Source organism: Narcine bancroftii, chromosome 11 (genome assembly GCF_036971445.1).
Source record: "Narcine bancroftii isolate sNarBan1 chromosome 11, sNarBan1.hap1, whole genome shotgun sequence".
In the NCBI taxonomy this organism is placed as follows: Eukaryota; Metazoa; Chordata; class Chondrichthyes; order Torpediniformes; family Narcinidae; genus Narcine; species Narcine bancroftii.
The window spans coordinates 13,454,465-13,468,070 of record NC_091479.1 but is presented as its reverse complement, the minus strand read 5'-3'; the positions used below and the strand labels follow the sequence as shown (position 1 = coordinate 13,468,070).

Below are 13,606 nucleotides of genomic sequence, written 5' to 3'. Positions count from 1 at the left end.
CCAGGTTCAGGAACAGCTGCTCCCCCTCCACCATCAGACTCCTCAGTGACAAACTCAATCAGGGACTCATTTAAGGACATTTACTTTTTTTCACTTTATTGATTTTTTCTTTCTGCATTGCACAGTCAGTTTGTCTACATTTTTTTATTTCTTTACATGTGTATACCGAGCAGAGTTTTTTTTGCACTACCAGTAGGCGGTAAATCTGTAATCCAAGGCTAATGGGGTTAGTACAGGAAAGGGGCTGCATGGCCTTCTGCTTTGATTTCTATTTCCTTTCTTCAGAGTCAATTCATCAATCATGATTGACAAAACATCTTTCCGAGATTCCTTTCTGCCCACTTAGAAGCAGATCAACAGAACTGGAGCTGGGAACAGGAGATGCTCAACTTGGGATGAAGAATCTTTCTGAATTGTTGAAAAGGTTTGTCTTTCCACAAACAAATTGCTAAGTGATACAAAATGGAGAACATTTTTAAACCAGCAGGGCACCCAGTGTTTCTCGGGAAATAAAACATGCAGTTGTTGACTCTGTGGTTGAAACAAAAGATCCCAAGATCTTCTTGGTAATTTTGCCTTCTCCTTGTTTGCCTCTGAGATGGGCGTATCGCTGCTGCTCTGTTTCCTGCTGCCTGCTCCTTGCACGCCTGGAAGCCTCAGCAGTGAGGGGCGAGACTGATATTCCTCTGCTGTTCCTTGCTTTCTCTTTTGTCTGACTCTACGGGCTCATGATGAGCTTCTGCCACTGTGGCTTCGTTTTTTGAGCCCATATTGAACCGGGTTTGGCCACTTGATTTTATTCTGAATGCACAGCATTGGAACTATTGGAGGTGTTCCTGGTGCAAGTTCAAATGTTTTCTTGATCTTTTGAACTTCATATGACCTTAAAGATTAAATTTAATGTGGTCATGACATTCAGCATCAAATGTTACCCCTACTGAACCTCCTTAGACATTTCTAGAGTGCTCCATATTGATTTGTATGGAGAACAGACAAATAGACAACAAATATAGATTAGATAATTTCTTCATCCCACAGACTGTGAAATTGAATGGAATCCTCTAACCTGTGGTCTCTTATTAATAACATGAAGTAAACAATCCAGAATATTTCTACCTGTTTATTTTATATTACACATAGGGAGCAGGTGAGGTCTGGGCCTGATGTCCTGCTCACCCAGGGAAAATGCACATGTAATATGTCACCTCTCATTTCTCAGTGTAGTGATTGCTGCCTGGCTCGCCAGGCAGGAGGTCACTATAAATGGCCACTCCTACATTACTGCGTCCGTAGCAACACCTTCACGTTGGTGTCCCCCCATTTTCACTGAGTTTGCTATGTCACGGCATGCCTGAGTGTCCGGCGGTGTAACCGGACAGGTGGGCTGGGCTCATTAGCCTTGGTTGGCAGCCGGCCTAAGAGAAGGACAACTCTGATTTCAAGCCCGGGCAGATGGGGCTCATTAGCCTCATCAGACGATCCATCTAGGAGAAGGACACTCCGATGTAACACCTTTGACTCGAGGATCTGGCTCTCACCGTCCTAGCATGCTAGGCCATGGCAGATAAACCCTGAATGCAAAGGATGGGGCCAGTACTGCGCTCGCTGCACTCCACCTCAAAAATCCATTGTGCAGGCTCAAAGGACATGCCCACATCTTCGACCACCCTCCCTGATTGCATAATATTTTTATATTACTATGTGAGAAATGTATTATGTGTGCATGCATGGGCACCATTGTCTGGAAGAATACCACGTGTCTGGTCATGAGTATGTTCAGCATAACAAACGAACTTGGAAAGCTCTATGGCTATTTAGATCAGCTATTCTCAACCTTTATTCAACTATATCTCCCTGGGACTCCTCACAAAGCTTTGGGCCCCCTTCCCTGCAAAGGAGTTAAGTTATGGTTTCTTCTGTACTTCTCTCCTACCGACGACACAAAAAAAATCAAAAATTATATTACGTGAGGTGAAAAGAAAACAAGACACCTATTTAGATGTGCTGTGGTCCTCGGGATGGGGGAGGGAGAGAGGTGGGGGGTTTCGAGGGCTCTCATTGAGAATGGATGACTTAGATTATTCATGCCCCTTCACTAAAAATTGACCTTCTCAGTTTTTAATGCAACCAAGGACTGAGCAATGACAGTCCACTGGGATACAGAACTTTGAAGATTCACAAGTATTGGAGTAAAATAATTTCAGGGTAATTTCTCTTCCAAGTGGCCAATCCCAATTGTGAGCCTCTGTCATCTGGATCTGGGCCACAGAAACAATCTTTTAGAATACCTGCTTCTATTGATCTTGAATACATCTTCTAAGACGGCAAAACAATGTGGCACTTTTGCATCACAACAGTGGTTCTCAACCTTTTTCTTTTCACTCACATCCCACCTTAAGTAATCCCTAGGCCATCAGTGTCTGTGATTAGTAAGGGATGGCTTTTTTTAAAAAAAACTTTATTTATTCGTTCAAAATACAGATAGTAAATAACATATACAACAATAAACCAAAAACATGAACGTTATATTTTATATATGAAAAAAGAAAAAATGAAAAAAGAGAAACCCCCCCCCTCCCCCTAAGGGATGGCTTAAGGTGATAATGTGAGTGGGAAGGGAAGGTTGAGAATCACTGCTCTAGACCCAAATGTAACTGAAATATTTTGCTTGAGAAAACTTTGGAGTTCTGAAACCATGCACGTGACGAGTCAATTAGACACGATTAAAACAGTGGTTTTCAACCTTTTTCTTTCCACCCACATCCCACCTGAAGCCATCCCTTACTAATCACAGAGCACCGATGGCCTAGGGATGACTTAAAGTGGGATGTGAGTGGAAAGAAAAAGGTTGAGAACCACTGGACTACACGATCACAAGATTATGGGCCATTTAAAGTATCTTATTTTGATGCTAAATAGAAACTGAAGGAGTGAAACACAAAAGTCTGCATTTGCTGTGATTGTAGTCAAAACACACAGAAATACTGGAGGAACTCAACTGGTCTCACAGTGTCCACAGGAGGTAAAAGTATATTACTGATGTTTCGGACCTGAGCCCTTCTTCAAGGAATATGCAAACTGAAGGAACCCAGTCAACAGTAGTACTCATGTGAGCGTGTTCATACAGTTGTCCTCTTGATATATTTATCTCGGGAGTGGGCGGACACAGATCCTACCATTCCTCAGGCCTCCCGAACAAGTAATTGACCACACAGAAAGGGGAAATGATCAGGGATCTTCCAACCCTTTCCATTTGCCATCAGCTTCCTCAAACTTAATGGGCTGAGATACTGAAACATCTCCTCTTGCCCCAATATTGGCAGAGGGAGGAGTAGATAGACCCTTACAATGACCCTTCAAGTATGCGAACTGCACCAAATGTGCAATTGTGTATTTGAGCCAAACTGATCGATGGAGGCAGCTGAATGCCAAAGATTTGAACCTTACAATGACTTATGGAAACTTCATGAGTGTAGATGCTTGTCATGAGACACTTTAACTTATGAATGTTTAAAAATAACCTGTCCGTAATCCAGGAAAATCACTTGAAGCATTTTGTCCTGTAAGTTTTTGAGAACATGTCAACAGGAATTCAATTTCCATTACTTCTGGGATTTAACCATCTATAAAACCCATATAAATCAGGACCTATTTAAGCTCTCAGCCTCTCTCAAATTCCCCAGAAAGAAACACCTTTGAATTTTTGGTTATGAATCTTTATCTTTGCTGCGCAAAGAACACTGACTCTCTCCACCATTTTTGTGTAAAATACAATCGCAGCGTCTTCAGATTTTTCTTGTTTGACTCCTGTGAATTCACTTTTGGTTGAAATAACGCTATAGAGCAAATAAAAATGAAACGCTGGAGAAACTCAGCAGGTCAAAGAGTGAACTTCATGTAGCAAAGATAAAGATACGTAACCAACCTTTTGGGCTTCAGCCTTTCGTCAAGGTCTGAGTAAACGTAGGCAGGGGCCCGAACAAAATGGGGGGGGGGGGGGAGGAGCACAGTTCCACAGATAACAGATGGATAAGGGAGGGTGGGCAAACAGGGGGAGGAGGGATGGGTCTGCGAATGGAGAGGGAAGGGGGAGAGGAGGAAAGAAGACAAGAGGGATGGGGAAGGGAGGGAGAACGGGCAGCAGAAACCAGAGAAGTCGATGTTAATGCCATCCGGCTGCAGATGGACAATAAAGTGTGGCTCCTCCAATTTACAGGTGGTCTTGGTTTGAGGCCATGTCAGTAGGAGAGTGGGGCACAGATTGAAATGGTTTGTCACTACACTGTTTGACCTGCCGAGTTACTCCAGCATTGTGTTTTTACTTCAACCACGGTGTCCGCAGACTCTCGTGTTTTCCTACAATGGAACAAATCATCTTTTCTTGGCTGCTTTGAACAAAGTTGGCGCAGAAGCAACAATTTCAACCGAACCTGAGCCAAGCATTTTGTGCCTTACCTTCCCTTTGTTGCTGAGGAATGATGGGCGGTTGTTGTGGAAAAGCCTGACCGATAGGAGCGTACGCTGCAGGATAAGCTGCTATCAAGTTGCAAAGGAGTAAAAAAGAGAAATAAAATCAATCTCATAAACCAACCAATTGCTCCGCTCGTTCAAGCGGTGTAATTAATTTGTCACTAAAGTACTGGACATGTCCACAATTTTTGCATTTAGTTTTATTTATTTAAAGGTTAAGGAGAACTGTTGCTATAAAATACAATTCAGCCACTGTGCAATTGCTCAATACTCGCACTAAACAATTCTAAGCGCTGCCTCAATGAAAAAGCCTGAAGCTTCAGACCCTTTTCCACTGGCACCCTGTCCCTGGGATTAACTGGGAATTTTCTGGGACAGGGTCCAGTGGAAAAGGGACTGTCCGAACGCCGGCATCAAATGACGTCATTTCACGCTGGGGAATTAACCATCTCTACCCCTGCTCATATCCCCGGCGTTTGCCGACTTGGGCATGCTGATAAAACCAGTGGAAAAGGGACAGCAGGAAGTCACCCATTTCCAGTTGAAGGTAGAACACTCCAATCCCCGGGGATGAGATGTGATCAATGGAAAAGCAGTGAGCGTCCCAGTTAAGGGTGGCCCAAAGGACTTCCTATCCCAGGACACTGCGCAGCCAATTCACAGGGATGCCAGTGGGAAAGGGGCTTTTTAGAGTGTGGATTTCCTTTGTGTGGTAAGCAAATTCTGTTGACATAATGTTGCTACAGTTTGAACCAATTGATCTTTCAATGAGAATTTGGCAGGGTAATGTGCACTAGAATCCTGTGACGGTTATTCAAGATGCTTCCACTTTGAGGTCTTGCTCTCACTCACCAGCCACTTCCCCCATTCACCCCTTTTTAGATTATTTGACAGCCACAGGGGCTACTGCTTTAACATTCAGGTGAAAGGTCACAGACCATCATTGCCTCCCTCAAAAGGTTAAAAGTCCACCTCGGCCCTGGAGATAGGGAGAGCCAAGGTAGCAGATGGCTCCCTGAATGCGTTGAGGGAACGAATCCATGGGGTGATTAGCTCCACTGTTGGTGTATCTTCCCTTCTGTCAACTTCAAGTATAGTAAAACCCCCTGTGTATCTGGAATGAAAGCAACTGGCAGCCTCAAACAAAAATCAAGAACCATAAAGAGCGTAGCAGTTAGCACAGCACTGTAACAGCACAAGTGATCGGGACCGGGGTTCGAATCCCGCGCTGTTTGTAAGGAGTTTTCCCCGTGTCCGCGTGGGTTTTCCCCGGGGGCTCCGGTTTTCCTCCCACCCTCCACAAACGTAAACTGCGTGACACTGGCTGAGTCCTGACGGGGCTGGGGAAGGTTACCTGGCTGAACTCTGAACTGGGGAATGGAGCATGGAACTGGAAAACCTAAATGAGGGAGAAAAGGGAAGTGTTACTCGATTCTGCAGTCTTAAGCTGTCAATATTAGCTTGTCTGCCTATTCATTAAAGCTACCCAGATCCTTAATGATTAGTCCCCACAGGGCTCAAAGTGAGGATGCTGTAGAGAGATGGTTAGCTCCACCCCCCATCCATTCAAGTTAAATGGAGGCAGAGGGAATGAAAGCCTGAGTTCTCCTCATGTACAAGAGCACTTTATTTTGTGGATGAGGCCAAATTAAGGAATAACCAACAAGAGTTGCATCGTTCAGGAATCGTTTCATCTTAGAACAGAAATCTGGAGTTCCTTCCTCCAAAAGCTCCAGAGCTTGGGAATCAGTTATAAACATTGTTATTTTGGCTCAGGGATTGCATGACAAAGTCTGATCAATTGAGTATGACCAAATTTCTGCGGCTAGGTGGCTTATGCATGTTGCTTTGTTTCAGTAATGCCTGGGGAATTTTTATCAAGAACAATTAAAAAAAAAATTCTACTTGCAACACGGGAGATGTCAATGGAAACCTACGCCACTCAATGACCCATTGATGGACCAATTGTCCATCCACCCCGATGCGGCTTTTTTTTTTGAAACTGGAGCACCCAGGGAAAACGCACACAGGACATGGGAAGAACGTGAACAGACAGCGGCGGATTCGAACCCGAGTCCCTGGCGCTGTAACAGCAATGTTCTTACCATTACGTTAACCGTGACACCCATCTTTTTTTTGGGTATAAAAGTATTTGCTACTCATCTCTGATTCAATATTACATGGACCCACAGCAAATCCAGGATCTTTTATTCCCAAACTACTCTCGACAAAGTCACACCCAACCAAACGACCCCCGACCCAACGGCCTCCGGCCCAGCGACCCCCCTGACCAAGCTACTCCCATTTGCCTACATTTAACCCACATCCCTCTAAATCAGTTCTCAACCTTTTATTTTCCACTCACTTAAGTAATCCCTTACTAACTACAGAGCACCTGTGGCATAGGATGGGCCGAAAGGGCCTGTTACTGTGCTAGACGTCTAAATTTAAAAACAAGATAAATAAGAATAAAATAGGTTTAAAATTATAAAAATAATAGGATTATTTAAGGTGGTATGTGAGCAGAAAATAAAAGGTCGAGAACCATTTCTTTAAACCTTTTCCTATCCATGTACCTGTCTCTGAAGTGTTACAATTGCACCCACCTCTATCTCTCTCTGTGAGCTTGTTCCATATACCCACTACCCTATGGGTTTAAAAAGTGCCTTTATAAATCTTTCCCTCTCATTTTAAATCTACCCCTCTCACTTGCGACCCCTCTAGGCTGGGGATAAAGCCAATGACTCTCCCCTTTTCCCTATAAACTTCTCAGTTTTCTACCCTCATCTGGAGCCGCCTGACTGAAGTACAAAAGATCGGCACAGCAGATGGACAAGGAGGAAATGCCAAATACAAGAGGGGATAGATTCAAGGTGAGAGGGGAAAACCGTTTCTCGAAGCACGGTTGCTTTCAGAATTTTCTGCTTTTCTGACCTGGCCTCTTTGTTCGATATCCTGGGACAATATCAGAGGAATGGTGACCAATGGATATCTCTCAACCAATGCCAATAACGCAAACCATCATTTCTATTCCTGAGAGCTTTCTGCGTCGTATTTTAAATAGCCTCATTTACAAACCATTTCACCTGGCTGTGAAGCCATTTGCGATGTTTTGATATGTGCTATTGAAATCAGAGTCTTTTGTTTTTTTTTAAATTTCTCAAATAACTCTTAATTTTTGAAGAGGTCAATCAGTGATTTAGGCACTCAATCTTGCTTGACAGCCCAAGCGGCTGCTCCGGTGTGCAAACAGTCTTTTTTTTAATTGGATCACATCAACCATTTACCAGCCAGCTATTTTTATTGGAAGATAACAGTTAGAGCAAGACTTCTTAATTGACAGTAATCACCCTTTATAGGGTGGTTAAATCAGACTTGATCGATAACAGGGAGAAATGAATCACCTTCTTATTTTGAATTCCTCCCATTTGGAAATCAATGAGATGAATTTGGAATGAGTTATCTGAAGAGTGAGAAGACAGCCCCATCAAAGTGCTGTTCAAGCCATGAAGTAGAATAATGAATCCCATCTCATCTTGGAAACCTTTATATCATGGTTCATTTCCTATTGCGTTAGTTCTCATACATTTTGTGTTGCTGAGGATTTGTCCACCAATGAGGTAACAGATCTAAAAGTGGCCATTCTTTGAGCATCTGATTGGACCAGGCTAAAAAGAGGAGATTTAACACTGTGGTTAAATCCCAGAACCCCAGAATGATGATCAGAAAACTTAAGTTCAATGGCACCAGAGGAAGTTAAGTGTGACTGAATCTGGAATTAAAGCTTGATTGAGAAACTACGAGGAGATGGCAACAATGCACAAATGTTTACAGGGATGGAAATCTGTCATCTTCACCCAGTCTGAACGATGTGTCTTCCAGAGCTGGTCAAAAACAAAGATGAAATGTTCAAAAAACTCAGCAGGTTAATAGGAAAGAGAAGCAATTAATGGTTCGGGTCTGAGACCCTTCGTCAGGACTTCAGAAAGATGTATGACAAGGTCCCAGAAGGGAAGTTAGTCAGGAATGTCCAGCCACTCGGTGTTCACGGTGAGGTAATGAATTGGCTTTATGGGAGAAGCCAGAGAGTGGTAGTGGATGATTTCCCCTCTCTGACTAGTGGTGTGTCTCAAGAATCAGTGCTAACTCCACTGTTTGTCAACCATATCAATGATCTGGATGATAATGTAATAAATTGGATCAGCAAGTTTGCAGATGACACAAAGCTTGGAGACATTGTGGACAGCGAGGAAGGCTTTCGAAGCTTGCCGAGGGACCTGGACTAGGTTGAAAAAAGGGCTCCAAAATGGCAGATGGAATTTAATGAAGACAAATATGTGGTGTTGCGCTTTGGAAGATTAAATACAAAGGTAGGATATATAGTGTAAATGGTAGGGCACTGAGGAGTGTGGGACCTGAAAATAGAGGGACATACATAATTCCTTGAAAGGTGCTTCACATGCAGATGGGATTGTAAAGCAAGCTTTTGACATATTTGCCTTCTTAAATCAAAGTAGTGACTACAGGAGTTGGCATGTTATGGTAAAGTTGTATAAGACATTGGTGAAGCAAAATTTGGAGAATTGTGTGTAACTTTGGTCACCTATCAACAGGAAGGATATCAATAAACTTGAAAGAGTATGGAGGAGATTTCCAAGGATGTTGGCAGGACTTGAAGAACCGAGTTACAGGGAAAGGTTAAACAGATTATTCCCTGGAGGGTAATTTGTGATTATGTATATAAATTATATACCTTGTGGGAGGTATATAAAATGGTTTTAGATAGAGTAAATGAAAGCAGACATTTTGTACTGAGGTTGAAAACTGCAGGACATGGGTTAAGAGCGAAGGGGAGAAGTTTAATGGAAACATGTGGGGGAACTTCTTTAGGTAGAGAATGGTGGGGTTGTGGAATGAACTGCCAGCTGAATTGGTAAATTGTAACACCCAAGAAAATTTGGACAGGGGCATATGGGAGGGGTATGGAGGAACATGAGGCAAGGCAGAAAAAATAGTTCAGCACAGTCTAGACAGCCAAAGGGCCTGTTTTTGTGCTGTAATGTTCTATGATTGTATAGAAAGAGAAAAAAAACAAGGTTCTTTGGCCCAACAACTCCTTGTTTTCCAAATTATCTATTCAAGTCTATCCATTTGTCTACATTCAGCCTATATTCCTATAAACAAGTAGTTTTCAAACATTTTCTTTCCACTCACATACCATCTTAAGTAATCCCTATGCCATCAGTGCTCTGTGATTAGTAAGGGTGGTGTGTGGGTGGGAAGGGAAGGTTGAGAATCACTGCTCTAGACCCAATTGTTACTGAAATATTTTGCTTGAGAAAAATTGTCATTGGCCCATTTCCTTTGGAGTTATGAAACCAGGCACATAACGAGTCAATGAGGTACATTAAAACAGTGGTTTTCAACCTTTTTTCTTTCCACTCAGTTACCACTTTAAGTAATCCTTTACTAATCACAGAGCACCAATGGCATAGAGATTACTTAAGGTGGTATGTGAGTGGAAAGAAAGAAAGGTTGAAACCACTGCTCTAAACCATTTGTATTCATGTACAGTAAACCCCCTGCTCTCTGGAATTCACGCAATCGTCAGCCTCAAGCAACTGGCAAAAAAAAATCGAGGAAAATAAATAAAGCAGGGAAGTTATTCTGCAGCTGTAAAAGGTGAGGCTGCATCTGGAGTACTGAGGAAGGATCTCCTAACTTGAGGAAGGATATATTGGCTTTATAGGTGGCCCAGAGGAGGTTCATGAGGTTGATTCTAGAGATGAGGGGGTTGGCCTCTGAGGAAAGATTGAGTCATCTGGGACTATACACTGGAATTTAGAAGAATGAGAAGGGATCTTATAGAAATGTAAAATTAGGAAAGGCATCAATAACATAGCTAAGTTGTTTGCATTGGTAGGGAAGACCAGAACTAAAGGAAATAACCTCAAGATTTAGGATGGAGATAAGGAGGAACTGATTTTACCTGAGTGTGGTGAATCTGTTGCCCATGTGACAGTACTGCCCCCACCCTACCGAGTGTGCGCGCGTGTACTGCATCAGTTACCATTTCCCACACTTGCCTTCTGTAAATAAAATCCTTCCCTACCAAAACTGTCCTTGCCCTTGAGACCTACCAAACCTGTTTCCTCGCTCACAATAAGGTGATCTCAGTAAGACAAAATTGGATCGATTTCTACATAGTAGGGGGAATTAAGGGATATGGGGGAAAAGGCTGGTAGGTGGAGATGAGCCCATCGTCAGATCAGCCACGATCACGATCACGGGCTCAAAGGGCCAGATGGCCGACTCCCAATCCTATTTCTTATGTTCTAAAAATGTGTGACTCCCTACCGTCATAAATGGCGAGGATCAATTAAAACACCCAAGATTGAAGTTGATTGGCTTTTATTTCCTATGTTATACTTGCTCTATGAAATAGATAATGAATGATTAAATCTTGTCTGACAGGATGAGTGCATACTGCTGTGAGCAAGGAGCCCTTATTATTGGATTACATCAAATATTTACTGGCCATCTATATGTATTGGAAGATGAGAGACAACTTAATCAACATCTTATGCAATGAAGGCCAGGGGTGCAGCAGACAAACAGAAGTTAGCTCGAATCTCATCAAATGTCTGAGCTTTGCTCCAGGAATTGTGCAGCTAAATGGTCTATTCCTGTTCCACAGTCTGGTGAGTGTAGATAAAAGTAGAAGCACTTGGGAGACTGAAGGGAAGGTTCACAGTTCTTGTGCACATGAATGGCAACTCACATTGATATAATAAGGTGGCCATATCATTCTTAGGCTGACACCTCTGTTTCTTTCACACCATGAATATTTGAATGGCTTCCAAATTTAAAATAATATCCTGCAATTTATGGCCTTGCAACTTTTATTGACAGTCTATTTACTGCCTGGTTAAACTCATCAAATCTTAATCCTTGCAATCAAAAAAAATCAAAACAGTGTAATTGCCCCAGTGTTTCGAACAACACATTTCCATTCAAGGCAACAAACTTGGAGAACTTTTCACAACTTCTGTTATCACTGATGTTTGAGTCCCACAGTATTTACTCATCAATTCATTTCTACTCCTCAAAATATAATGGGACAAGGCACCCTGGGGATCTTACAGAAATGTATAACATTAGCATAGCTAAGATAGAGGTAGGTAAGTTGTTTCCATTGGTGAGGGAGACCAGAACTAAGAGACATAGCCTCAGGATTTGGGGAGTAGATTTAGGATGGGGATGAGGAGGAACTGCTTTTTCCAGAGGGAGGTGGATCTGTGGAATTCTCTGCCCATGGAAGCAGCGGAGCCGACTTCAGCAAATATATTTAAGACAAGGTTGGATAGATTGTTACGTAGTAGGGGAATTAAAGGATATGGGGGAAAGGCCAGTCAGTGGAGATGAGGCCATCATCAGATCAGCCATGATCACATTGGAATGGCAGAGCGGGCTCGACAGGTCGAATGGCCGATACCTGCTTCTGTTTCTTATGTTCATCCACAGCTCCACGATTGACACTTGAGTTTGGACTGGCCCGATTGATCAATGTAGACTAATGTCTGACCTTCAGGGGAAGGTCCTCGTGATGAGATTTTTAGGTAGGACAATGGATAGGAATCTTGACCTGTGGTCTTTTTGTCTGCTCCAAATGTGTCACCTCAACTGACGATTTTTAAAATTAATTTAAAATTAAAAACACTGTAACAGGCCAATTCGGCCCCATGATTCCGTGCTGCCCAATTTACACCCCTCGTACATTTTTGAACAGTGGGAGGAAACCAGAGCCCCTGGAGATAATCCATGTAGACTCCGGGAGAACGTACAAACTCCTTACAGACAGTGTGGGATTTGAACCCAGATCCGGTCCTGATCGCTGGTGCTGTAAAGGCGTTGCACTAATCACCATGTCAACTGTATCATCCCTTTAGATCAGTTTAGTTCCAGCTACTACAGATCAAACCTGGACCCCTTCTCATCTACTGGGTTCATTGTTAAACAAGTTGCTGCTTTCATGTTGTTCATGATAAGATGTGGAAGGAGATCATTCAGTACAAGACAACTTTCCAATGAACATTAATCTCATTGTTCTTTACTCATGGTTATTTAACACTGGACAACAACTTTTTTCTAAAGGTTTGGTTCCTGAAAAAAATTGGGTATTATGATAGATAACTTCAAACTGAACACAAAGATAATTTCAGATTTGCTGGATCTCATTAAATTAACTTTGATTTAACATGTTTAATTATGCAATAATGCTGATCCAGGCTCTTAGGTTGACCGCACATGTTGCACAAATGGAAGGAGCCCAGGGTTTGTCTTGGTCACCAATTTTACAGTCGAAGTAGAGCTCATAGGCTTTGCTAATAAGGGCAGTCATGCTGCGTCTTTGAGCGTATGCGCGCCACAAATGTAACAGAATGTATCGCAGCTGTTGAAACATGGAGGAGATTTTTCTGCTGTGTTGAACCTTCCTGAAGACAATAAATGCTATGGTTAAATACACTCGCTATGCTATTGTCCGAAGAACATGCGTTCAATCAATAATCAGTGTAATGCACATCATCTGTATATATGAGCTGCTTTTATAGCATGTCTGCATCTATCCTGACTAAGCCTGTCCAGGTCAAGACAACATTTGCATAGCCCCTGCATTGTGTGAATGCCCAGGCATGCTTGGACTGACCAGAACAGTTTGTTTTGTGGGGAATATACTAGCAGACTTAAAATATGACAGGAAATCAGAAAAATAGGTTATATCTTAAAAAAATGGTACATGATAGGAAAATGACTTTCGTGATCTGCAACTCAAAATCCATAAAATACACCCAAAAGTGTTCAGGAATCAAAATCTTCATTGTCCAGTGAAATTGATGATTTATATTTCCTTTCAAGTGTTTATTGGATTTTTTTTTTGGAAACATGATTTGCTCTATTCCCTCAAATTTGAACAATGCAAGCTGCATACAACATCCTTAATCTGATTGAAATATACAAATCCATCAAGCTCACCAGAGCTCGTATCTCTCTCCTCAACCACCCCACCCTCCATCCAGTTTCGATTGCAGTTGCAATCATTTACATTTTCTTATTTGCGAAACCAAATTCTTAAAAT

At 42.3% G+C, this 13,606-nt stretch overlaps 1 protein-coding gene across 28 annotated transcripts in view; it reads right to left on the bottom strand.

Moving 5' to 3' along the window:
- LOC138745528 (CUGBP Elav-like family member 4) overlaps positions 1-13,606 on the bottom strand; it is a 692,803-nt gene that overhangs the window by 17,036 nt on the left and 662,161 nt on the right. For 13 of the 28 annotated variants that reach the window (XM_069902633.1, XM_069902634.1, XM_069902646.1 and 10 more), the window contains one exon: positions 4,456-4,536. The exons of 1 other annotated variant lie outside the window; for it this stretch is intronic. In XM_069902633.1, the coding sequence (XP_069758734.1) occupies positions 4,456-4,536 (81 nt within the window). Of the gene's footprint in view, positions 1-576; positions 629-4,049; positions 4,069-4,455; positions 4,537-11,965; positions 11,969-13,606 lie in introns of all 28 variants that reach the window. 14 more of the 28 variants (XM_069902641.1, XM_069902642.1, XM_069902652.1 and 11 more) reach the window with 4 other exon arrangements.